Source organism: Nannobrachium achirus, assembly GCF_963921795.1.
Source record: "Nannobrachium achirus genome assembly, chromosome: 17".
Classification (NCBI taxonomy): Eukaryota; Metazoa; Chordata; class Actinopteri; order Myctophiformes; family Myctophidae; genus Nannobrachium; species Nannobrachium achirus.
Window position 1 is genome coordinate 39346568 of NC_137824.1, and position 27841 is coordinate 39374408.

Consider the following 27841-nt stretch of genomic DNA (forward strand, 5'->3'; position numbering starts at 1 on the left):
ATTGAGCTTAACAACATTGACATGAACTTAGACAAAATCACAGTATGAGCTTAACATCATGACATGAAACTTAGACAAGATCACAGTACTTGCTTAACCACATTGACATGTAACTTAATCAGACAATCACAAGTATTTGAGCTTAGCCAGAGTGATCATGCAAAGGTGGAGGCTGGGGTGGAGGAGGAAGCAAGCAGCAAATGATTCCGAAGCTTCGGAACCAAGCATTGGTAGGGAAAGCAAGCTCTATTTAAAGGAGCCTTCCCTACTGATTGAGAGCTCTGATTGGAGTATGGCAGTCATGTGACATAATGACCAGCAGATATGTTAATGAGGTATGAGAACAGAGCTGACTGACAACTGACACTCAGACTGGCGGCGACTTGACTCCCATGCCCTGCATAAACTTACGCTATGCTTTATTTTAGGCAGGAACATTCACGTCAAGAATATAACAATTAATAACATAATGAACAGATAGACTCGGCAAGATATTGGCAAGGATATTTAACCATTTATTGCATAAATGGAATACAGTTAAACTTGGCGTTTGAAGGGCTCCGCGATCGGAGATGCTCCCTGAATTTTGTGCAGGCATTTCTGAGCATGCTAAGCAAAATCAGGGAACGCAGCAATACCCCCCAAAACTAATGAGCTTGCTCTCTGTCTTGGCAGGGCTCGGCCAACCAGAGAGCGCTTTAAAACCCCCCAAAACACGGAACCCAACGCCACATAAAACCTGTGTCAGTCAGACTCTGGTTATGTGTAGCAGCAGAGCGCCACTGCAGACTTCTATATGATTAAAGCAAAAGACTGCAGAGTCTTGAACCATGAGAAGCCATCCTAAGCTTAGCAGTAACTATGTGTAGCAGCAGCTAGCTGCGATCTCTGCGTTGACAAATTTATTTTATGCTAAAAGATACATGCTGCATCTTAAAAGAGAGACCATTCTATGATTAGTGAAATGAAATAGCTAAGAGAGGCAGCGAAGCGACGCTGCCGACCTTTGAAATAATTATTCCGTTAAGAAGCAGTTCTTAAATTAAGAAAAGGCCATCCTACCATTAGTGTATAAAGTGGGTCAGCTACGCTTGCTGTGCTGTGTGTGCGAGCGGTTCTAACGCAGAACCAAATTGTATTAAGCAGTTGGTCTTAAGCCATCCTACACTGCGAAGAAGAGTGAATCAGCTACGCTTGCCGAGTTGTGCCCCATCCCTTAAAGGGGGAGCGAGCTGTTTGAGGTTACCCACCATGCTAGGTAGACGTGACCCTGCAATTGGAAGTTGATATTAACAGCTGTGATAACCGTGCCAACCACCTTTGAGCAATTAATTAGCCGACCGTCTCCTCACTTAATGCCGCTCATGCTTTTGAGCAACAAGAATGACCTCCTTCCTGGCGAGTAACATTCATAGCTGCTGAGGATCAGCGTCCATAACTTCCGAGTTGGAGCCAGCCCGGTTGTATGCATAGAGAGATGTACAGGTGTGGAGCCATCCCCGATGCTGCAGGAAGCATCTCTGGTAGCCATCCTTCCAAGGTCCGATACAGCTTGCCTCGCCAGAGGACGCCAGGCAGATACCATGACATAGAGGATAGAAAGAAGTATTAGTTTGAGAACGTAGTCTGGATTGCCTTGATGCACCACCCGGCTGAATATTAATGAACTCATACAAGCATAAGGTGCTGCTGAAATATACTTAGAATCATCTTGAGACTTGTTGCAACGATCATCATTATTATAATTATTATTATCATCCACAACCATGCAATCTATATAATACATCTGACTTATCAGCCATATAATTATGCCTTTAGATGAAGATGCAGTTTGATTAACGAATGACCTGCCTTTCATGGCTTCGGGAGGAGGTCCAGGTGAGTATCCTCGATCCAGAATCCTCGATCATCGCGACACATCGATGTCGCTCATGAAACAGGCAGGCAGCCACTCCCCTGTCTGCTGAATCTGTAGCGTGCAAGCAGGCGGGCTGGCAGGCGGGCAGGCAGGCAGGCGTGCAGGCAGGCAGGAGTACAGGCAGGCAGGCTCATGGTTGCAGCAGAAGTAGCGTTAGCTGAAGCTGTAGTAGCAATGCCCTCTGCAGTGCCAACCGACTCCTGACTGGCCTCATGGCATTATACAGTAGTGGACGAAACTATAAAGATAAACATGTTAGCAGAAAACACACAGAAGCTGCAGCACAACGCTGCAATGACATGCTGTAGCAGCAGCCATGCAGCAGCTCCAGCACGAAGCTGAAAAGATAAACATGATGTTCGCAGCAGACATGTAGCAGCCTCAGCAAGAAGCTATATAGAAAAACACGATTTAGCGGAACATGAAGCAGCTTTAGCATGAAGCTGCAATGATAAAACCTGATGCCGTAGCAGTGGGCATGCCACAGCTCCGGCATGGAGCTGTAATGATAAACATGATGTTAGCATTAACTAGCAGTAGCATTAGCTGTAATTATTAGCAGTTATGCTAGCAGGCAGCAGCAGGTTGAGTGGAGCTAGCAATAGCTGAAATTATAGGACACATGATAGTATCTGACTGAAGCAGCAGCAACAAGAGCCATTAGCACAATTATGTGATCATTGTAGCATAGCAGCACAACTGATAAAGAAAGAAGCCTGGAAATGAAACATGATGTTAGCAACAGACATGTAGCAGCTTTAGCATGAGCATAAGTTGAGCATACAGCAAAATGGCAGAAGCCTGGAAATGAAACATGATGTTAGCAACAGACATGTAGCAGCTTTAGCATGAGCATAAGTTGAGCATACAGCAAAATGGCAGAAGCCTGGAAATGAAACATGATGTTAGCAACAGACATGTAGCAGCTTTAGCATGAGCATAAGTTGAGCATACAGCAAAATGGCAGAAGCCTGGAAATGAAACATGATGTTAGCAACAAACATGTAGCAGCTTTAGCATGAGCATAAGTTGAGCATACAGCAAAATGGCAGAAGCCTGGAAATGAAACAGGATGTTAGCAACAGACATGTAGCAGCTTTAGCATGAGCATAAGTTGAGCATACAGCAAAATGGCAGAATCGAAGCAGCAGCCAGCCTATGCAGTAAATATATATATATATATTTTTTCTTTTTCACCGTGTGCAAAATTACAGAACAAGTGTTTAACACTGTTCCGAACAACGTTCAGCATGTACTGGCTGTGCATAGATACAATAATCAACTCAGTTTATCCATTTCACATGGCCACTTCAGTGTTACCATGCTAGCGTTTGTAGCATAAGACAATGGCACCCCTGAGTGTTACTAGCATTAGCCGCTAACATAAGCATTTAGCAGTGAACAAGCTTTTCACATGGCCATTCCAGTGTTCCCATGATAGCGTTGTAGCATGAGACAATGACAACCCCTGAGTTACTAGCATTAGCCTCAAACATTAGCATTTAGCAGTGAACAAGCCTCTCCCCATGCTGGAATGTATCCTCTTACTCTATACAACTCAAAGGTTCCAAATGCGCTAACATTAGCATTTAGCAGTGAACAAGCCTCTCACCATGCTGGAATATTCCTCTCACTCAAACCTTTCTCTCAAAGGTTCCTGAGTAAATAGGGAGAGCTTCCTAGGATCTCCTTTTAGTAGAACTGTACCATCATGCAACTGTACTTTTCCCATGCAACCTTCTAACAAGTCTTCAACTCTCCCCACACTACACACACACAGTAGCTGCTTGACCTCATGTGGCTCAAAAAGGGAATTAACCCACTCTGCACACAGACTAGGCTGATTCTAACAGGAAGCATGTTGGAAGGATGTTGAAAGCAAGCCAAATAAGCAACTTTACTTCAGAACAAGCCCGAACAAAACAACCCACAACTAGAAGTTATGGGGAAACAAGACCGAGTTGCTTATAATGGGCAGACCTGGCAACACTGCTAGACTGAGAACAGTGTGAATGTGTATGGTAGCAGTACATAGACTACACTACCCATGATGCATTGCCCATTTAACAACCTCCCTTGTCAACTTTCCACCATTCCACCACATAGGACATTAACTATGGTGTTTATAAAGCCAAATAATCACCTGTGCAAGAACCTTCATTTCCATACTTAAGCAAGTGTGAGAGTGAGCGTGTTTGATCCTCGCTTGAATGCCGCAATCTCACCTACTTTACTCCAAGTAGTGGCAGTTAGTTGAATATGGACTAATTCAACTGTAGCACATGACAATCTCTCTCATGGTAACAAGTTCTTACACCCATGAAAGGCATATGTTAACCATTAAACATTTAAACCCCCTCCATAAAACTTCTAACATCTTGAAATGCTGTACCACTGAATTATCTAAGCATCAATATTTGATTCAAGACTCTTACCGAATACTAGCTGAACCACTCCTCAAGGACAGGTCCCCAACAAACACTCGGACTCAGGCTTCTGCATGGCCAAACAGGCCCAGACGCAGCCACCTCCCCTTATGCTCTGCCCTTAAAGGGGCAGTGCTACTCCTGTAAACACTTGACATGATTCCTGAATGAGCAAAGCATTAATCTTAATACACAAATATACTCAGTAGTTCCAACCTGCCTGCAGAGTAAAAGTAGCATTAGTATATGATTAGCAGCAATGTTGGGAAAAGAGGCATATATTAGAAGTGAGCAATAGCATCAGAATATCATCCATGCATGATATCAATAATAGCATAGGCTACACCTGTTTAAAGCAGGATGGGAATCCCTGCATGGAGCCATGCATCTGAAGGGAGTATGGCCACACCGGCCAACATGTTGGATTAGCTGCCGAACTAGCTGGTGTTTGCAGAGTGTATAGCCCTGCGATTAAAGATTTAAGAAACCCAGTGTGGCATCTGCTGGAGACAAACAGCACTGGAAGCTGGGCAGGAACAACAGTTCACATACTGTTCTAGGCAGCACAAATCACAGCCAATGCCATCATGGTTCGGGGTGCACTGTAGAGCAAAGCATGCTGTTAGCTTATGTTGCTACAAACAATTTGAAGCTTCCACTACTACCACTGTTAGCATATGCTATACTGTTGAAATGTTTTCTCTTCTGAGAAGCAAGCATGCTAGTAATACATTTTAGATGAGACCTTGTTCAAGTTATGAGTAGTAGTAAACACGTAAATGAGAACTAATGAAGTAGTGCATCATGATAGCTGTAGTTAACATTAGGCATAATACTGTTAGCAGTAGCATAGTGATAGCAACAGATATAAAAGCAGGCTAGCATTGCTATTGAAGCAGCACGGCAGTAAGCAGTATCTAAAGCAGAACCATATGGTATCACCAAGCTTTCGAGCAGAACCAGAGAGTAGAGCAGCCGCAGCAGCAAGCAGCAAATGATTCCGAAGCTTCGGAACCAAGCATTGGTAGGGAAAGCAAGCTCTATTTAAAGGAGCCTTCCCTACTGATTGAGAGCTCTGATTGGAGTATGGCAGTCATGTGACATAATGACCAGCAGATATGTTAATGAGGTATGAGAACAGAGCTGACTGACAACTGACACTCAGACTGGCGGCGACTTGACTCCCATGCCCTGCATAAACTTACGCTATGCTTTATTTTGGAAAAATACCATAGGTTTTCTGTTTATTTCTCCAGAATGTGTACATGTAACATGTGTCAAGCACGTCATTGCACATACGGAATGTACACTATATCAGAACAATAGGATTTAGGTTCAAATCTGATAATCTCCCTTACAGGTGGAACTGGTCATGGCTGAGACTGGAACTTTATCATTTGGTTGCACAGCATACGTTGCCACTATCGGATGATTTCAAGAAAATACATCTCATACACCCAATTGACGCCTCTGCCTCCAGGGATACCGGTATGATAGGCCATCTCCTTCTTTCCCTCCACATATCTATCCATATATCTATATATCTTTGCAGAAAACCGATCTACAAGCTCACAACGCACCGCAATGTGATGCATGTGAGCTTGTTTTGGGATTTTTGTCTGGGATATTTTTTGATATTATTACAGAATATGGACACTAGGGTTCATGCGGTTAATTATTTTTGCTGTTTTAGCAAATAATAGCTGTTTATTGGCAAATAATAATACTGATTGGTCAGGTCTGACACAAATGGACTCATTTCAGTAGGTTATGTTAAAGAAAGGCGGAAGTGCAGAACCTTTGCACACCGACAGATTGACAGGTGTATAAAAGACCTTGGGCAAACAAAGTAAGGACTCTGCACACTATCTTCTTCACTTGCAAATAAAGAATATTGGCAACGGGAACAATGTTTCGGTATTCGTCAGGTTATCTGGATCAGATAACCTGATGAAGTTCTGTGTATCGAAAAGTTGTTCCTGTTAGTGTTAATAACTACTGTATATATTTTTGGAGCTGTGTGCAGCTCCCTATACGTGGCTGTGTGGGTCTGTGTGTGTGTCTGTCTGTGTGTGTGTCTGTGTGTATGTAGCCTGACTTCGGCGCGTAACTAGTGCCGCACCATTTACGCCACTCGCGCAATATATACATCAAAATGTGCGGCTCGGCCGGGAATGGTGTTCTATTACCTTTCGTTCCGATCCGCCTTACCATGCCGACGTAATCGGCAAAAAACGACGCTTAATTGTCCCCATTGACTTATAATGGGACAATGCAAGAAATCACTTTCAAGTATTTTTCTCTCGTAAACCATAGGAGCTACAGTTTCAAACCTCGGAGAGGAGATTCATAATGATTTTAAGAATGAATCGAAAAATAATTACATCACTCGGCCTCATGGTGGCGCTATAACGGCCCACTTTACGTTTTGCCCCGTAACTCTTGAACCGTAGATCGGAAAATTAAAATTCTTTTTTCCCTGGATTCCTTGGGTCAAGACGCATCTCCATATAGGCCACGCCCATTTGCGCCAGGATAGATTTTCCGCCATCTTGAATTTTCTCCAAAACACACTTTTTGCTCCTTTTCCTACATATTTTCTTCAAATGTCACAAAAATCGGTACACATGATCTACACACACACACACACACACACACACACACACACACACACACACACACACACACACACACACAGCTCCACTTCACACGGGTGTGATTTTTTATCTACTAGTGAATAAGATAATGTACTTTATGCTTGTAATCATTTCAAAAACCTTCTGATAGGTCTGTGTAGAAGAATTAAAAGAAAAATAGATTAGCACCGATTTGCATGGCATTCGTATCTGTTTTGAATGTATTATCAGTTCATTCCAACTGCATCCGGTTACATCCCTAGAAGGGGGAGATTAATCAAAATGTAAATGTAAAATGGCAGGTGTGTGTGTAGACACATTTGCCACATCTGTTCCGAAGCTGAACCTGTACCTGTCATTAGGACAGTTTATGCTCATTGAACCCAAATGTTGTTTCAAAACCTGAACCGACAGCCATTAACCAATATAAATGTAATTAAATCCAGACAATGGCCTACTGATCCTTTCATTGATTCATTAGACTCATGTGATACCTCCATTGAATCACAAATCAGTATGTCTGGGTTAAGCCAGACAAAACTGCAATACCGGTATGTATACACTATAGTCATTTATAAATAACGTTTCCATGGTTATGCTCAGGAAGGATGCTATTACAAAAGTATCACACGTTTTATAATGCCTTCGTGCATCTACATGTCATTCATGCATTGCCATGCTTGTTTCTATGTACATGCCTCTGTATACTTGAATTTGTGTCATTCAAATAATTCCAAGTCTTGATTTGCAATGTAAAAAGGGTGGAAGAAATGAGCAATGCATTGTGGGGCTGCTGCTAAGGGGACCAGAAGGTTTGTCTCAGGGGGATTTTGTCTGTCAGAGAGGAGTGATAAAAATGGAGGTTTGTTTTAACAAAGACACACTGGGTTATTTTTTTCCCACAGAGCATGCCAAAGCCCTGCTTTAGGGGGACATATTTTGAGACCCAGACTTCCTTCTAAAGAAGAAAGCTCCAGAGCAAAAATAACAATAGAAAAACTTGATGATGATCCACTGTATATATTTTTGTGTTGTTTGGAGTATGTCTTAAAGTGTCCGGTGTCAAAGGTCTCTTTATATTTATAATGGTTTGCATTGGAAAGAGGCGATCTTTCAATAAGGGACGTTTGGTTTATAGATCATGACTTCCTGTGTACACTTCAGTAGAGGGTCTCTTCTTTGTTGTGGTGCGTTTGTCATTCATGTGCGTCTTGCCACTTTTGTCTGTGTTTCTTTTTTCTTTTCCTCAATTCATTTTCATTGACCTCTGATTTCCTGTTTACATCCTTGGACCTCTAGTTGTCCGCTGGCGCCTGGTACTGATCCATCTCTGTGTTGTCTTGGGCTAGAGGTTGTGGTGGTCTGCTGTATCGCTGATGCATCGCTGACTCACGCCCACTCAAGACCAGTATGTTTCCCAATACAGGAAGTCAGGCTTTCCAGCTGCGCTTTGGGAGGCTTTCAGGACAACATTCACCCTTTTGTTATTTAATGCATTTCTTTTTTTTCTTTTCTGTTCTTTTTTTTCAAAGTGCAACCTTTCCTCCCCAGGGACACACTCAGAAAGGCAAACGCTCGGCTGCAAATTGAATTTGGAAAAGTGGTTCCCACCTCATCACTACGTTGCGTTATCATTGCCAGATGTTTCAATGAAACGCACAGCCTCATATACTGTATATATAGATAAACCCCAAGAGGCATATCCACCATGCACATATGCAGGCTGCCAACGGAAGTGAGTTTACACACACTTCCAGCTGTGTCCCGGGGGGCTGTGTGGGTTGTGTGCTGTGCGCCATGCTGGAGCTGTTCTTCCTTCTTAAAGTGACACTTTGAGTGTAGTCGGGCTGGGAAGGGTCAATCAGCCACCAGATTCCCAGCAGCTCTGGGAAAAGTCATGCCCTGGGATCAGTGATTATCCCTCACAGCGATTATTGTGACAATGATAATGTAAACTCTAGGGCTTCCACACGCCTCTGTGGCCAATCAAAATGTCCCCCTGAGTCTGCAGTATAGCTTTTGGAACAATAATATTGAAAGCCCATCATCTATACAGCATGTCATGCTTATACGACAAAGTATAAAATAGGGCTTAAGTGGTTAAAACTTCAGAAGTGGGGGGAAAAATCAACAACCGTTGATTTTTACATCCCATGCCCTCTTCCTGGCCCATAGCAACATGATTGTGAATGGCTGTTGTTGTGTTTGTAGAATTTTATGTAGTAATTATGTCACATCGTTGCTTCATGCCATGTCACTGTGGTTTAAGTAGAAAATTCCGCAGGGAACATCTCAATGATTTTCTTATAGGGGCATTTCAGAGTTGCAGAAATGCTGCCCAACGCTCTTGGCAGATTCTCCACAGATTATTTGATGGATTGCCCTGTCAGTGTCCTTTTAATGCTTCACCAAATGCTCTCTTCCTCTCTGCCACAAAGACCTATAGCAGTAGTAGGATTAGCAAAGAAGCAGCTACAGTATATCCTTTCCAGTTATTAGAGCTGTCCTGCCTTTAAATATGGTTTTAATCAGTGATATTGATACCATGTTAATGAGTGCAGAGTTCACCCCTAAAACTCGGTGTACGGGGCCATGTAAGGGGCTGACTGTCCAAACGGCCTGCCCCATTTTCAAAGGCCTGTTGAGGTTCCCCATTGTCCAGTAGTCGACATCCACCCTCATCATATTGCATTAAGCAAACATTATTCTTCCCTCTATTTCACATCCTCTCTGAGGTTTCAAAGACCTTAAATGAGATTTGAACACACCTACTGTAAGTTTTTGTTAAACATTGAAGGTTTCCTGTGGTTTGATCTGAGTTGTAAGAAAACCACATGTGGTTCAAGTTCACATGCTAAACAGTAAAATAATACCAAACTTACATTTATTGCAGTATTACCACTATCATCAATCATAACTGACCACGCAAATTCTATACTTAGTTGGCCAGGGTCCCCCTGGGCTCTATACTAGATTCTCTTGTGTTTTCCGACACCGACGGCTTCGGCGAAAATAGACAATCTACAAGCTCACAACGCGGCACGTCGCAACGCGCTGTGAGCTTGTAGATCGGTAATTTTGGCAGACGTTCGCCCCTCGACGGTTCGGTCAGTTGTCATACAGAGTTGTCACTGAGGAGGCTGGCGCTCATGTTGACGTACGGCTTCCTCGTTCCTCGCGTGGCCCTCGGGGACGAAGTGACCCCCAGGACCCCCTGCTCCCGCCATCACCACCAGTGCGGTCCCCAGTGTATCTACGGTCCTGGGAAAGGTCCAGACAAATACTGTGGGAACGTGAACTGTACACACACGCACGCAACCAACGACAAGGCGGGGGAGAGGGGCGGGGCGTCCTACGCACTGTTCATGGGGAGCGGGGTTTATGTGCCAGTGCTAATGTCCGCGCGTGTTTGTGTAAGTGTGCACGTCCGTGTGTTTGTGCAAGTGTTCATGTCTGTCTGTGTGTCGGTCCGAGTGTTAGTGGGTTTAAGTGTGTGTGTCTGTGTGTTTCTGTAAGGGTTAGCGTCTGTGTGTTTGTACAAGTGTGTATGTCTGTGTGTCTGTGTGTTTGTGTGTGCCTTAAGATTGATTATGATAATGTCAAGAAAAGAAGGAAAGAGAAACCCCATATACTTTATCTCAAGGCACAAGCACGCACGCACGCACGCACGCACGCACGCACGCACGCACGCACGCACGCACGCACGCACACACGCACACACACACACACACACACACACACACACAATCTCTCTCTCTCTCTCTCTCTCTCTCTCTCTCTCTCTCTCTCTCTCTCTCTCTCTCTCTTTCTCCCCTTCTGTTTCAACTCCTCTCCTTTATTAGAAGCAGGAGGTGGGGGAGGAAGTGGAGGAGTCATGTTTTTGGAGCAGCTCCAGGGTTGTTCGCGTAGGGAGAAGACGTAATTTAGGGAGACAGCGTGGATCTGGATGGGAGCTTGTCGTGGAACGTCTTGTAGCTATACCAGCATTTGGCCTTTTGATCAGATTACTTGTCATATTTTTACAACTGGAAACGGAACACGTAACCATTACGAATTAAATCTCAAGACGGCTTGTGGTGAGGGAGATGATTCAGACTCAGCATCAGAGATGGAAATAACCATAAACTTTTGCCATAAAGGCGTTGTCCTAAAATGGTATTTTTGTGATGATTCTACATTAGCAGAGCAGTACGTGCTCCACCACGAACTGTTAAACAAGTCCTCATGATCATCACGATAAGAAATCTGTTGATTCAAAATGACATATGACCGAATTGCTCGATAAATCTCTCAACATGTTTTCAATTACAGCACCAAATAAAAACCAAATGTCCATCGTGTTCTTAAAATAGAAATCGCACAAATGGAATTCGCTATCAGATAACACTGTTTGAGGGGGGAAAACATCCCATAGATGGATGTCACACTTTTTTTTCCACTGGCTCCCTCGAAGATCCCTCTTCCTCCTCCACCCTGCTCTCTCTCTCTCTCTCTCTTCCCAAGACTCCCTCCCTCCTTCCGCCCTCTCTCCTTTTCCCACCTTGTTGCACACTGGCCTGTGATCTGTCTTTAACCGTTTCCAGACGTTTGCATGCTGCAACCCTAAACTACCCCTCACCCCTCCACCCCCCCCCCCCCCCCCACCCCACCCATCCCCACTTCCTCCGCACTTCCACCCGCTGCACTTCATTATGTATGCTCCTCACGGCCCTCTCTCTTCATCATGCGCTGTAATGTAATGTATACACAGGAATTTCTCTCCAAAGTGTTAAAAAAAATGAATTTGGAAAATGGTCTAGTGTAAAGTATACGTGATTTGAACATGCACGGCACATCATTATCAGACCTCAATTTAGCCTTCAACTTCTTGTTTATGCCCAAAATTACTATAGCTATAAAGGTTGTGTAGCAATTGTAGAAATGTTAGGCCTAATATTCAAGCATGTTCTATAATTATGTCCAATTTTCCAAAATTTGGAAAAATAGACAATTTAAACACTTCTGGTTACCACTGTAGATGGTTAGGATATACCACATAGGCTAGGCCAGATGAACCATTTCGTCACTGTCGGGCAGGAATCCTCGTATCTCCAAGTTTCAAATGTGTATGTTATAACTTAGCAGTAAAGCCCTGCTTCATCATAGAAGAGTATCACATGAAACCAGTGAAAATAGCAGAATAGCACAGAATGCCTCGCAAATACAGTAATTTTTAAAATGATAAACACGAAATGAACGGTTTTGGATATACAAGGTTTCCACCGGACAACAACGATTTGCTGCATGTCACTCCCCTACTCTTTTGTCCAGTTTCCTCTTTCTCTCACTACTGAATCTCAATAAAGGCAGGAATAGCTAAAAGAAAAAAGATTTGCTTTAACTATACTTTAAAAAATGTGTTGGTGAAAATGTTAGAAGCAAAATGAAAATGTGCTTGCCCAAAATAGGGACGCCAGGTTGAAATTGACATTCAAAACCTGCTGTTTTATTACTGGCATTTCTGCATGTCCTCACTTTCAATAAACCAACTAATGGCTCAGCGTGATGCTGGGTAACTCGGTGCAGTGTTGTCGCCGCACAGCGTGTTGCAAAGTGCCACACAGTGACCCATTTGTTAGTGGGACTGAACAGTGACGGACCAGGAACAAAAAACCACAGACATTGTTGTTCTGTCCGTGTGCAGCCATGCATTGCATTCCTATGTCAATTAATTCTGGCCTCAAATAATGTGTGCACACCAGAAATCATTACAGAAAGCATACTTTAAGTATTAAAACAAAGATTAATTTATTAGCATTAATTTTCTTACCTTGAACTTTGGCATTTCATTTGACGGGAAACAGATTATGCTGGCATGAAATGTCGTTTATTTAGTAACCTCCCGAGAAACTTGGCCCCATGGAAGTCTATCCATCAGGGCTTATCTATCTCAAATGGAAAGATATCGAGGTTTTATGTCCTGAATGTTCGACTCATAACCTTAGTATCATTCATCTCTTCCGACAGAGTGTTGTCTATGACATTACAACTAGCTGGTAGAGTCAGATCTGCCTGTTTCTCACTTTCAATCAAATTAGATTTGTATTCACAAATTAGATAGTCCTGCTGGTTGAATTATTACAGTCTGTCAGAAATCTTGTATCTCCAAGTTTCAAATATTGTTTCATAAAGTAAAGCCCTGCTGCATCATACAAGACTGTTGCACAAAACTAGTGAAAATAGCAGATCTACAAGCACACAACCTCGCGATGCGTGGCGTTGTGTGCTTGTAGCTCGGCTATTTTCACTATTTTAAATCATTTTTAAAATGATAAAGTCAAACGGAAAGGTTTTGGACATACAAGGTTTCCACCCAACAATGATGATATAGCCTATATTATTGTCCTACAGTGTATACTGTAATAATTGATTTAGTGATGTGTTTCCTTCTCTTGTTTTGCAGACCAAAAGACCTTTGGAGTCATCCACCATGGGGACTGTGGCAGTTTCCATATTATGCCGTCTGACATTCATAGTCACAGGTGAGTTCATTTCTATTTCTATGCATTAAGTTAAACGGTCACACTGTGAGAAACCATTACACAGTGAAAGACAACTGTGTTGAAATCTTGATCACACACCAGCCAATTAGCCTGTGAGAGATAAGCACAATACTCTCTGAACGGCTGGCCCGCGTCACTTTGAATACATCTGTCAATGATAAGACATCATTATCCTCCCACGCATCGGCTCCGGGCAACTGGCGTCCTTCATCGCGCGGGCACGTTGAAACAGGATCTGGATTATACTGTTGTTCTAACCTTTGACCTGTACTCCTGTCATTGTGACCTTTCCGACCCCCAGTGGTGGAAAAAGTACTCACATATTAAGTAAAAGTGTCAATATTGCAATGTAGAAATACTCTGTTACAAGTAAAAGTCCGGAATTGAAAATGTACTTGATTGAAAGTACGAAAGTATTGGCATCAAAATGTATTTAAAGTACCAAAAGTAAAATGTTTGAAAATAGCCACAAGCTTGGTTGTGAGCTTGTAGATCTGCTATTTTCAAACAAATAGCCAAGGTTTAAAAAATGGTTTATGTATGTTTTATAATATTATAATTTTTATCTGCAACTTAAGTTTCAAATAAATGTAGCAGAGTAAAAGTACAATATTTGGATCCGAGATGTAGTGGGGTAGAAGTAAAAGTATTGGAAACTGGAAATAAAGTACAAATACATCAAAATTGTACTTAAGTAGGCTACAGTACTAAAATGTAGCTACTTTACACCACTGCCAACCCCAACCTCCTCTTCCTCCTTTGTGTTTACAGCTCTGCTGGGTCTCTGTCCTGAGTGCCGTGGCCTGGAGGTCACCCCCGGCGACAGAGAGCTGGTCCTGTCGGCAGGCTCGTCCCTCAGCCTCTCGTGTTCCGGCTCCCAGGCTGCGGAGTGGAGCTTCGTTGAGTGGAGCGTCAAGAAGGACGGCATGCCTTCCGTCCCGGCCGCCGACCAGCTCAGCGACGAGTACCACGTGGCGCGGGCTGGCGACGCCTCCAGCGTCTTGACCCTGATCAACGTGAGCTGGAGACACACGGCGGTGTACGAGTGCACCGACCTGCACAGCGGGGACAGCAAGGAGGTGGCGGTCTTTGTGCCAGGTTAGGCCGACTTGGACCTTTTAGGTCCCCAGTTCAAATATCGTCACTGTCGGGCAGAAACTCGTATCTCCAAGTTTCAAATTTGTAAATCTTTTCGCAAAGTAAAGCACTGCTTCATCACACAAGGCCGTCGCACAAAAGTAGTGAAAACAGCTGATCTACAAGCACACAACGCCTCGCGGTAGATCGTCTGTTTTCACTAGTTTAAATCATTTTAAAAATGATAAATACAAAACAGACGGTTTTGGATATACAAGGTTTCCACCCGACAACGACGATATGATTCAAATACAGTATGATTCCAAAACTCAATTAAATAGCCAATCGCAATTATTTGAGTGACAATTAATCGCCATGTTAAATGTCATATCGTGACAGCTCTGACGTTCTCCCCCCCTGTCCTCACTCAGACCCTGAGGTGTGGTTCGTGGAGAGGTCCCATGGCATGGTAACCAAGACCAGCGAGGAAGGAACCATCCCGTGTGTGGTGACCAACCCCAGCATCAACGTCACCCTGTACGAGAGGGACACGGAGATGCCTCTCAAGGGGCTCTACGTCCCCAGTGAGGGCTACAAGGCACCGCTCGAGGACCGGACCTACATGTGCCGCGGAGAACTCAACGGCGAGGTGAAAGAGTCCCAGGCCTTCTATGTCTTCAGCATCGTCGGTAAGTCGACTCGGGTTGAGGAGGGGTTTTGTTTTGACTAAAAGCGTATGTTTTTATAGGTGTTTATAATATAAAGTAGTGGTTCTACAAGCAAGCACATCAGTGCATGCAGTGGAGGTGGTTTCAGAGTAGAGGCCTGTCCAACCTTTCATCGTAAAGGTCCGGTTCGACTACAAACTGACGTCACTTGTGGCTTCTGAAAAGCATTACACCGAATTAGAGTTCGGAAATCTGAACATTGGAAAGTCGGAACTCTCCGAAGAAAAATCGGGTTCGGAGAGACTATGGACAGGCCTTTAGTTCTCTGAAACAAGAAGTTACATGGTCCTACAAAATTCATTGTGAAAAGATTACAGTAATTCAATTATGTGAAAAATCACTTGCATAACTTACATTTAAAAGTAAGTACTTTTTACTCTTACTTGAGTAACATTTTGACTGAGCTACTTTTACTTGTAGTGAAGTAACTCTCATCCGCGCGCGCTCCTCCCATCCCCAGTCCCAGATGCCATCGACGCCTACATCAATGCCTCGAAGACGGTGCTGAAGCAAGGAGAGCCTCTGACGGTCAACTGCACGGTCCATGGAGTGGAGCTAGTGTTCTTCTCCTGGGACTACCCCAACAGAGAGGTGAGTGGGAAGCCAGCAGCACAAGGCCTTTTGTTTGACTTTCCCCTCCCTGATGGCTCGCAGGCCTCATAACAATCCCAAATTACATCAAGATGTAGAGACACGCCTACCATTTTTTTAATCCCCCCTAGATATCCCACTCACGGCACATGGAGTGTAATCATAATCAAGTAATAATCTTGTCAGGAACGTTTATTTTTGTATTTTTGTATCATTTGTTAGCCTTTCAAATTGCAGCTGTCGGATACTGTAAAAGGACATCCGAGGTAGGAAAAAAGTTTGTTCTTGTTCGGGGCAGCTTGCGGAGTTATGAACACAATAAACCCAATAACTCACTCCCACCCATATTGTCACAGTGATTCCGGCTCCTGAACTTTGTTGTACGTCATTCTAAACCCTAAACCATTCACTGTTTTATAAACAGTGGTATTTAAAAATGAATTATTTGACAGACAGGGAGCCAGTGTAAATATTGTATCATAGAACTGGAATGATATCAACCACTTTCTTGGTATTAGTAAGGACACAAGGTGTGTTTTGTATCAAACTGCAGCTTCTGATTGATTCTTCAGGGAGATACTGCAAAGTCGAGTCTAGGCTGAACATGCTGGACCAGTTTTTCCAAATCTTTAATCCTTTTCCCCCCTAAAACATATTTTGCCCCCTAAATTCAGCCTTCTCTCTAGGTAGGGATGGGACGATATGGACATTTCCCGATTATTGTGACTGAAGAAATTGCGATTATGATATTATCGCAATAATCAAAATATCCCCCATTATCCTGGGGCGGAACATTTGCCAAAAAAATAGCAGATCTACAAGCTCACAACACTTTGCTTGTTGACAACATTTGGTAGAGTGGGAAAAAAAAGACTGTATCAAGACCAATTAGAGGGTTTAAATGTTACCGGATATGCAGCTCGGCAAATAAAAGGTGAATTGATCCCAGTGCAAGACGGGAGGGCGATTTCACTATAAATCGTATCTCCACGATACGATTATCGTGAGTGTTTCTTTATCACGATAAAGTATAATAACGATTATCGTCCCTCATCCCTACTCTAAGGAGAGCGATGTGGAGCCACTGACGGACGTGCTGTCCTCCATGAGCATGCGCTCCTGCCTGGTGTTCCATCGCGCCACGCTGGCCCACAGCGGCAGCTACGTCTGTCACGTCCACGAGGGCGTGCAGGACCACAGCGCCTCTGCCAGCATCAACATCACTGTCCTCGGTGAGACTGTTTTACCCTCTCACACGCACACACACACACGCGCATGCACACACACGCACGCACGCACGCACGCACGCACGCACGCACACACACACACACACACACACACACACACACACACTAAAAACAAACTGATGCTGGATAGATTATTATTGTGGGATCTTTGTGGGGCAAAGAGTCCTACTTACCTGTATATGTTTCATTCAGAGCCAAGTTGAGAGAAAGGCACCTTTGTTTAGAGTAATCATCTGGCATTTACGGTATTTCTGTTCAGGGTGATTTATCTCAGAATATAAACGTGTGACTTCTCATATACATCGATGCAGTGGGTGATGCAGAGGGACAGATTTATCTTTGGGGGTTTATAGCGATGTCTTGTGCATTTTAGTGTAAGAGCCATCATAGTTTCGGACTATTTCTGTCATCCAGTGTGCACACATGTCTGTGAATGCTTACTCTATCTCCAGTGAGGTGTGCTATATTTATAAAAGCTTTATAAAAGCTTACGCTGTCATGCTTTACAGCAAGAGTTCCGAAACCTTTTTGACCCAAAAGAGGACATTTGGTGTAATAAATAGGATTTCAGATTTGTAGACATTCTGTAAGATAGCAGTGTTGCAGAGTATAAGATGGCATGCATTTGACCTCAAATTGCATGACATTATGCATAAATGTGTTAATTCGTTTAACCTTCTTCTCCTCATCAGAGAAAGGTTTTGTGGTCCTGAGGCCTGCTCAGGGACGGAACATCTCAGCAAGGCTGCATGAGAACGTGGAGCTAAGAGTGGAGATCGAGGCGTACCCTCTCCCTCAAGTCCACTGGAGCAGAGAGAAGGGCACCGTTAACGGCGACAAAACTATCACCACCCGCCAAGATTCAATCCACGAGACCAGGTGAATGAAGGGGACAGACCGGCGTTTAAACTGGTCTGCATCAGTGTAGATTTTGACAGTAAATTTTGATTTGGTTTTAGTCATATGGTCTTTTGAATAAAACTCAATTTTGTTTTAGTCACATTTTAGTCAACTGCAATGTTTTTGTGTTAGTCTATATTCAGTCAACTAAATCATAAGATTTTAGTCAACATCATTTAGGCAACATCCGAGCGCAACCAAACATAAAATGACATGTCTTTTAGTTCTACTGGATCTCTTCTCCACTAGTCCCTCCCTAACATAGTCTAGGTTGTATTTGTTGACGAAATTGTCAATATATTTAGTCTTAGTTTAAGTCATGATAGCTTTTTTATTTAGTTTTTATTTTGTTTTCGTCTGTGAAAAAAGGTAGTCAACAAACATCGTCATAGTTTTAGTCGACAAAATCAACACTGCTGCATAGTATATCAAAGTTGAAGGCCTACATACAAATCAAATAGCACAACTAATATTTTGAGCAATGGGCAGTCCAAATAAGTAACTTCAGGCTGTGACCTTAAGGTAGTGTAAGTGATTTCACTTAAGTTCATATAGGTGACAGGCAGGGGCCTTCCTCCAATCATGATCTAGTGGGGGCAAGGCGTAAGGCCTGCCCCTCTATAGTAACTAGTACTATCAGAATACAGAATTTTGTTATTATTTGAATTAAATTAAATCACTTACCCTACCTTTAAGTTAGGCTGTTCACTGACAATCTCTGGACTCTGGAGACATCCAGCCCATGTCACTCAGCTCCTGATAAGGATTTGGCAGAGAGATGCACGGAAGTGTTAAGTGTTAAGAGGCCACGACTCAGTCAACACCACATGGCATCTGTAAACAGACAATTATGTTGAAGAATAAGCAAACAAGAAAACAGACAGGAAGCAATCGGTCATATACTGATTTGTTACATAGTCGTTTTGCTTACATTAATATTGCTTTACTACAGTAAATCCTTCAATTGCATGTGCTAATGATTTTACATTGTTATTATATTAGGGCTGTCACGATTATGACATTTTACATGTCGATTAATTGTCACACAAATAATTGCGATTAACGATTTCATTGTCTTTTTGTCGTTGACAATTGCATTTCCGTCTGGCTTGTAGTTTTTTGAAGTTGCACATGGCAGATATGACACATAAATATACAAAGAAATTACTGACATGTTGGACAACTTTATACTTAAAAAAGAACATTCATAGTGGAAATAGCCGATCTACAAGCTCACAACACGACACATCGCAATCTTGTAGATCTGCTATTTCCACTATTTTTGAAAATGTTTGAAAACATATGAACCTTTTTCAACATGGAAACGATTATGGCGATTATGTCAAAATAATTGTGATCAAGTCAAATAACTGTGATTAGACGATTATGTAATAATTGTGACAGGACTAATTGTTCTCCTCACATTGTGCCTATTGTGCGTGTGAGCTCAGGTACATCAGCACTCTGACCCTGGTGCGGGTGAGGACAGACCAAAAGGGCCTCTACACTGTCCTCGTCACCAACGGAGATGACACCAAGGAGCTGACCTTTGACTTGGAAGTGCAAGGTGAGATACATTCATTATACATTAATTTAATATAAATTCAAAATCCCTTCAGGCTAATAACCATTAGCCGTAATCAGCCTGTCTGGATTTTATTTCTCGATAACGACCGCTCAGCCAGACGTTATCCTGCTTATTACACGGCTAAGAAAGTAATAATTGGACTCAAAACTAAATAAGTATTTCCTTGTTTACAGTACTGAAAGTATTCCACAAGTGTTGCGCTGGGTGTGTCTTGTAGGCTTTGAAGTTGCACATGGCAGATATGACACATAAATATACAAAGAAATTACTGACAATCTGGGGGGGGCAGCAACACGGTCACCTTGGAAACAATATATAAACATATCGTCACTGTCAGGCAGAAAACCTTGTATCTCCAAGTTTCTCGTAAATAAAAGCGAATTCATTTTACAAAAGTGTCGCACAAAAGTTGAAAATAGACGATCTACACGCCTCGCACTATAGCTATTTTCACTATTTTAAAAGAAAGGTTTTGGACATACAAGGTTTCAACGACGATATATAAATAAAGTCTGTTCGCATATAATACTCTTTAGTGATAAAAATATTTTTTTGTGTGTAGTTCCTCCTCAGATTAAAGACCTTTCGGACAGTCACATCCCTGGGAAGAGGCACTTGGTGACCTGCACAGCAGAGGGGGTCCCGTCCCCGACCATCCACTGGTACAGCTGTGACAGCATGCTAAAGTGAGTCCATCCATCATCACTGCTGATGTGTCAAACACTGGACACTAGGTGGCGGACCACACGCACACATTTGTTTTAATAGTCTCTAATCCTGTTCAGCCTCCTGGCGTTCCTGTTTTATGCGTTTCATTCATTACAAATTAGAAATGGCGAAGATAGGGGGCACGGTGGCGCAGTCGGTAGTGCTGTCGCCTCACAGCTAGAAGGTCCTGTGTTCTCTCCTCCACGTCATCACCGCCCACACCCTTGGTGGGGTTTGGCGAAAGGGCCTTTCTGTGTGGACTTTGCATGTTCTCCCTGTGTCTCCTAGGGTAGATAGATACCCTCACAATAAACATGCAGTAATCCTGGTCTCTATACTGCCTCCCCCTGGCCATCCGTAGCAGCACAATGTAACCTCTAGTAGCAGCTTTTAAGAAGACAAATCATTACCGTTCCTTTTTTTAATACCTGTCCTAGATGCAGCAACATGTCAGCAGTTTGGCAGCCCCTGATACCCGACATGGAGACTCTAAGCATCCAGACCAATGTCAGCTACAACGAAACTCGAAAGGTCAGCCAGGTCCTCAGCCAGGTGACCTTCCACAAGCCCCAGCAGGTCATGGTGCGCTGTGAGACCAGAAACCAGGGCGGGTTGGACCGGCGCGATATCAAGCTGGTGTCCAACAGTAGGTGTTTCTTTTCCCTGTACGAGGTCCTGTATGACCGTCACGTGTTGATTTGGGTCGGGACCAAGGTTATAATAGTTTTGGATTTTTCCATTAGTTTTTATTTTTATTAGTTTTGAGGTTTTGTTTTCAATTACAGTTTAGTTTTAATTCGTTTTTAAAGTGAGGTTGCTAGTTTCGTTTTGTTTTTATTTTTTGAAAATGCTTAGTTTTAGTTTAGTTTTTATTAGTTTTAGTGTTAGTTTTAGTCTTTTACGTAATATGGGGTATTTGTCCAGGGGTGAGATAAAAAAAGCTCCGGAAAAAGTATTGTCTAATAAAGAAAATCAACAAAACATCATATTGTTGAGAGTAGCAGGAATGTTGAGACATACAACTTCTCTCTTTGACCTCACCAACTGGTGTTTTTTAATTTTTATTTCCACTAAAGACAAAAGACGAAAACTAAGGATATTTTCTCTATAATTTTAGTTTATTTTAGTTAGTTTTGTAAACACACAATATCGTTTCAGTTAGTTTTAGTTTTTTTAAAAGGCTTAGTTTTAATTTTTATTTCAGTTAACTAAAATGTTTTTCCATTCTAGTTTTCGTTTTTTAGTTAGTTTTCGTTTACTATAATAACCTTGGTCGGGACCCCCAGTTGTTTCCCCAAATTGTTTTGGGGGGTCCCCAGAAGATGATTAACTTAATGTGCAACATTGTTTTCTCACTCAACTGTAAACAAACCAACATAAAGTTCAAGTGTATTAGAGGGTATCTGCACATTTCTAAAGTGACAATTGAAGGACTTTTTAATATCTCTAAAATCGTCAAATATTAGAGGCAGAAATTGTGAAAATAGACAATCTAGATCGTCTATTTTCACAATAGGACCGTGCTATACAAAATGTAATGCCTCAACTCTTAGTGCTCGTCAGGGTTATTATTATTTTGGGGGTCGCTGCCTGAAAAGGTTGAGAAACACTGGATTTGAAAAGAATAAAATCCATGGCTCTTCTGCAATATAAAATACATACATAAACGTACAATATGCTCGCCTGAAAATGATCGATGCCCAGGTGGATGTATTTGTTTTGCAGTTATTATTATCCAATTGTAGCGTGTACCATTTGACCAAAATACACTATCACTATTTACAACCTACCTAGTTTTAGGATGTGACTGTGCAAAAGAAAGTCCTAACTATTCAAAAGTCCTATTTCAAAAGACTTTGTTAACAATGTCTTCTTTCTTCTCTTAAAGCACTTTTCTCCCAGGTGGCGATATTGGCTGCCATTCTGGCTTTAGTGGTCATCATCATCATCTCCATCATCATCCTCGTCGCTGTTTGGCGGAAGGTTAGACTTGCTCACTACCACCATTAGCAAAATATCGATCACCATAATTCACCAAATGAGTTGCAACATGTGAAGATGTTAGAATGAAGACATTTTGTGCTTCACTGTTAAGAGTCAGCAATGAGGAAGACTTATGTTTGTGCATGAGTGTGTTTTTAAAAGCCATTAAGACCTGGAAGTTGGAGTGCATTCGTGTCACTCTAGATTTTAACCACTTTAACCATAATTTTATGCTTTAGCCATTAAAAAGTTGCCGATGTACAAGCTCACTGCGAGCTTGTAGATCTGCTATTTTTGCAAATCTTTGAAAACATATATTTTTAAAGCAAACATTTGTAACTCAAATCTTCTTTATCTGGGTCCCTGGAACAACATATTTCAAGATGGGGGACCACGGTCAAACACATAGAATTCTAGAGGGTCCTTGACATTAAAAAGTTTGAGCACCACTGAAATATATTTTTTTCAGAAAACCATTAGGATTTAGAAGATCATTTTTAGGTATTTTTCAGGGTTTTTTAAGAATGTGATCTGTTTGTCTGTTCACAGAAGCCTCGGTATGAGATCCGATGGAAGGTGATTGAGTCTGTGAGTCTGGATGGTCATGAATACATCTATGTGGACCCCATCCATCTGCCTTATGACCTGGCCTGGGAAATGCCCCGAGACAACCTGGTGCTGGGTAGGGCATCTAAGAAAGAGGGGATTTTTTGTTAAATGTGCACGCATTTACTTAAAGATGGGGTGCCATGGTTTCCCCCCCTTAAACATGGAAGATTTTTCCAAAAAAGTGTACAGAAAGATGTAAAGCAGTAATTGAGCTCTGTTTTGTCTTGCAGGTCGCACTCTTGGATCGGGAGCGTTCGGTCGGGTGGTCGAGGCCACTGCGTACGGTCTCGGCCATTCCCAGTCCAGCACAAAGGTGGCTGTGAAAATGCTCAAATGTAAGATGTAACATTTTCACCCTGTGCTTTTAGCATTCAATGTCTATACTGCAAATATATTCCTATGGTACAGAGCAGCAAAATCAATGCATCCCAACACCCTGAGGTGCTTTAGTTTGCTTGCCAGCCCATGGCCCTGGTGTCAGCCAACGTGTCATTTTGTTGTTTGGCGAGGCAGCCGTTCCCTTGGTCTGGCCACCATGGTTGAATTTATGTTTTTTCACTCCTGTTCTCATAGCTACCTTTCTTTTGGCCTCCATTCATAGCCTCTTTATTTATTTATTATTTCGTTGGCTTTACTCTGTGTCTTGCTCCCTCCCTCCAGCCACAGCCAGGAGGAGTGAGACCCAGGCTCTGATGTCAGAGCTGAAGATCATGAGTCATCTGGGTCCCCACCTCAACATCGTCAATCTGCTGGGAGCCTGCACCAAGCAAGGTGACGCCCTCACTATACTTCTAGTTCAGTGTTTCTCAAACTTTCACATTTCAAGGTCTCCCCTCAATTATGACAGTGTACAAATGGAACCAAAAGAACCCGTCAATAAAATATGTAGTCACATCTGTAATTAAAGTGTTCTATATGATGAGAGCTTTACATAGCGAACAGGATAAAGGGCTTTGCACACAGGAGCGATTTTCAACCATTGTGTTTTTTCCGTTTGCTGCATGATTAAAACGCATTGGATTTGGTGTGCAAGGCTTTGCGGAATCCACACTGCGGATCCGAAAAGGAGTCATAAAAGGAGTCAATGAGTTTTTACCGCATGCTACAAGACGCACAAATCGAACTGGGTTCGATCAGGAAAAAAACTCACTGCGGCAGCCACCTGCCGCAGCCGCATGGCAAATTCAAAGCCGGTGTACATGAGGTCATAGAGAATCATTGTTTTCTTTAAAAACATGAAATCGCCTGTTTTTTCCGTGTGAAAAAAAAAACGCGTCTGTGTGCAAAGTCCTTAAGGAAAGCCAACATCAAACAGATGGTACAGCGCGACGCTATGTGACCTTGGTGGTCTTCTATTTTCAATATTTTCACCAAAGACTCTTTTAGTCATTTCAGCCCCTGCCTCTCTAAACATTCTCTGCACGTCCCTGTCTCCTGCTGTTCTACCAATCAGGTCCTCTGTACCTGGTGACTGAGTACTGTCGCTATGGGGACCTGGTGGACTACCTGCACAGGAACAAGCACAGCTTCCTGCAGTACTACGCCGAGAAGAACCAGGGAGACTCCGGCTGCCATGTCTCTGGAGGGAGCAGCACCCCACTGAGCCAGAGGAAAGGGTGAGCACACCTACTGACTGCATTAAAGGAGTAGTTCACCCCCAAATTGACCTTTTTCAATTGATTACTCACACCATGGAGACTTGAGTTAATAATAAATGTACCCCTATTGATTGCATTTGGGTCCCCATCCAGAATCAATGGGGGTACATTTATTGTAATCAAAATGATTGTCTTAGGAAAGCGATATTATTGAACTAAAGTCTCCATGGCTTGAGTAATCAATAGGAAAAAAGGTCATTTTGGGGGTGAACTACTCCTTTAAATTAACACACACACACACACACACACACACTGCTCAAATCTACATTTCAATAGACAAGTGGTTCTCAAAGTTTGATTGATTGATTGACTGGTTGATTGATTGATTTAAAGTCACTACAAATGGATGAGCCAGAGGCTTGTTTCCATTGTGGTCCACTAAACATTCAACACTCAAAACAACAATGCAACAACAACAACAACAACAACAAAACACTACACACAACAATATAGAAAATATAAATTCATGATAAAGTGTGGTACAGGGACCCTCGGGGTACAAATGGAATAACATAGACCCTTATCCTTACTACAGTTATCCAGTAGAGGGAGCTCTAATGCAAGTCGTGGTCTTTCCTCACCCAATATTCAAAATGTTAAGTCCATTTTGCGGCCATCAGAACAATCTATAAACATCACATCACTTGCTCCATGGCTCATGGGACAAAAGTTAGCCCATCAGAAAGCATGGCTGGACACCAGACCAGTTGTTACAGCTTACAGCTGGTTCAATTTGGTCAAGTTCTAGATAATGACATTATCTGATCCAAACCCACTCAACACTGCTTGTTGCCCCATGTCGTAGTGGCACCGTAGTGACGCAGTTCTTGGAGGTTTGATTCTTGTTATGGGAACATGCTGTAATGATGGGTTTCCGTTTCTGATCTCCAAACTAAAGGAACTCATGACCAAAATGTCCACTTGGACCTCAGAATCGAATGGGCAGAGTGCTTAGCAAAGCGGATGAACCCTACAGTTTTGGTGACCCGATGACCTGTACTCTATCTAGTCTCTAGTGCCTCTCGTCATCATTTCTTACTTATAGCTTGATGTGGTTAGTGACCATGGAAAACCTAGATGCCATCAGGGAAACGAAAAGATCTGGTTTGCCCCCCAGCAATGTTTGTGTGCCTGTGTCTAAAAATGTTTGGTCATTTTATCGTCTGCTCAGGCTTTTGTGAACACCCTGGCCTGGAATGTTTTTAATTTGCTTGATTCAATATTTAAATATTTGATATTCATTTTATCAGACACTCACCAAACAGGGCCCATTCCTATACAAACCCATTGTAACGTCAAACTACATTTTAAACATGATAGATTCATCAAAAACACAATTCCTTTTTCTGGTGAATCATACTACCCTCCTGAGCTGGCCATGTTTTTTCGATAACTTTTTTCATTTATTTTTAATATATTTATTTTATTGTATTAAATTCTTTCCATTTTCCCCCAAAAATATTAAAAATAAATGAAAAAAGTTATCAAAAAAACAGGGCCAGCTCACGTATTATGAGGGTAGTATGAGACCTGATCCACGTGCAGAGGACAAATTGCAATGTACTAGTGACCAAAAAATCCCCTAACAAATGGAGACCATGTTAATTTCAATGAATTCTGTCAACCCCGATCTTTCTCCAGCTACGTGTCGTTTGGCTCGGAGTGTGATGGAGGCTACATAGACATGAGTAAGGACGAGCCCTCCATATACGTACCCATGCAGGAGCAGATCGACACCATCAAATATGCCGACATCCAGCCGTCTCCCTACGAGTCTCCCTACCAACAGGAGCTCTACCAGGAACAAGGTCAGAGCTCCCTCTCTTTATCCGTGTGTGAATGCCTGCAGCAGTGGCGCCAGTTCAGCAAAAGCTATGGCAACATAACTGGTGTCTTTCACAAAGCAGTCATGTTGCCATGATGAATTTATTTTAAGAAGTACATTTATTTTTGGTCTGAAGTACATTTACACAAGTACTGTACTCAAGTACCCTTTTGAGGAATCCTTACTTCACTGGATTATTTTCCGATTTTCAATACTTTTACTTCTACGCACTACTGTACATCCCAAGAGGCAAATGTTGTAGTTAGTAGTTACTTTGTAGGTTTAGATTATTATTGCGAATACCTTTGTACTTTTACTCAGGTACATTTTGAATAAAGGACTTTTATTTGTATTAGAGTATTTCTACTTTGTGGTATTTGTAAAAATTGTGGGTACTTCTTCCACCACTGAATGCGTGCCTGTGCGTGCGTGCGTCCAAGCGTGCTTGTCTTTATGTCTATCGGTGTGGTCAGGTGCGTACCGTTTGTTTATGTCTGTGCATGGTGAACTGTATGTTTATGTCTATATGCGTGTAGTGTATGTTATTACATAGGTTGGATGGTACTATAGTGATCACGTTGACCACAGGGTGAACAGAGGACACAGAACTACAATACCGTAACTGTCTGTCTGTCTGTCTGTCTTTAGGTTCCATAGTGGAATCGTCTATGGTCATCAGTGACTCTACCGTACTCAGCTACAATGATCTGCTGGGCTTCAGCTACCAAGTTGCAAAGGGAATGGAATTCCTTGCCTCTAAGAATGTAGGCTATTACATCTGTTATCCAGTAAACATTGGCTTGGTGCCGTATATTGAAGTGCTTTTATATATCGTCACTGTCGGGCAGAGACCTTGTATCTCCAAGTTTCAAATGTGTACGTGTAAGTAGAGCCCTGCTTCATCATACAAGACTGTCGCACAGAACTAGTAAAAATAGCAGATCTGCAAGCACACAACGCCTCGCAGTGCGAGGTGTTGTGTGCTTGTAGATCGTCTATTTTATCATTTTTAAAATGATAAATACAGTTTTGGACATACAAGGTTTCCACCCGGCATCAACGATATTGTCCTTGTTGGGCATGAACCTTGCATCTTCTCCAAACCTTACCTTGGGTATGTTTTTCATAAACAAATACCCTATTTTATGCTTACTTGCATGACACTGTCAAATTATGCTTTTGTGCGATACTGTCAACTTTAGCCAATAATGACATGCCCAAAGCATGGACATCATGTTGAAAGTGAGTGTATCGTTTGTTCCACCCCAGTGTGTCCATCGTGACCTTGCAGCCAGAAACGTGTTGATCTGTGAGGGCAAGCTGGTGAAGATCTGTGACTTTGGCCTGGCCAGAGATATCATGCACGACTCCAATTACATCTCTAAAGGCAGCGTGAGTGACACTT

At 42.5% G+C, this 27841-nt stretch overlaps 1 protein-coding gene across 1 annotated transcript in view; it reads left to right on the forward strand.

Moving 5' to 3' along the window:
• The window catches only part of pdgfrb (platelet-derived growth factor receptor, beta polypeptide), a 41750-nt gene that overhangs the window by 7325 nt on the left and 6584 nt on the right, over positions 1 to 27841 (forward strand). Inside the window, exons 2-18 of the mRNA XM_080746001.1 lie at positions 13423 to 13501; positions 14294 to 14620; positions 15031 to 15288; positions 15788 to 15918; positions 16985 to 17150; positions 17858 to 18044; positions 19517 to 19632; positions 20216 to 20339; positions 20799 to 21007; positions 22250 to 22344; positions 22894 to 23026; positions 23184 to 23288; positions 23614 to 23724; positions 24407 to 24569; positions 26253 to 26419; positions 27085 to 27200; positions 27706 to 27828. Coding sequence (XP_080602127.1) covers positions 13450 to 13501; positions 14294 to 14620; positions 15031 to 15288; positions 15788 to 15918; positions 16985 to 17150; positions 17858 to 18044; positions 19517 to 19632; positions 20216 to 20339; positions 20799 to 21007; positions 22250 to 22344; positions 22894 to 23026; positions 23184 to 23288; positions 23614 to 23724; positions 24407 to 24569; positions 26253 to 26419; positions 27085 to 27200; positions 27706 to 27828 — 2583 coding nt within the window. The 5' untranslated portion in view covers positions 13423 to 13449. The remainder of the gene's footprint in view (positions 1 to 13422; positions 13502 to 14293; positions 14621 to 15030; positions 15289 to 15787; positions 15919 to 16984; positions 17151 to 17857; positions 18045 to 19516; positions 19633 to 20215; positions 20340 to 20798; positions 21008 to 22249; positions 22345 to 22893; positions 23027 to 23183; positions 23289 to 23613; positions 23725 to 24406; positions 24570 to 26252; positions 26420 to 27084; positions 27201 to 27705; positions 27829 to 27841) is intronic.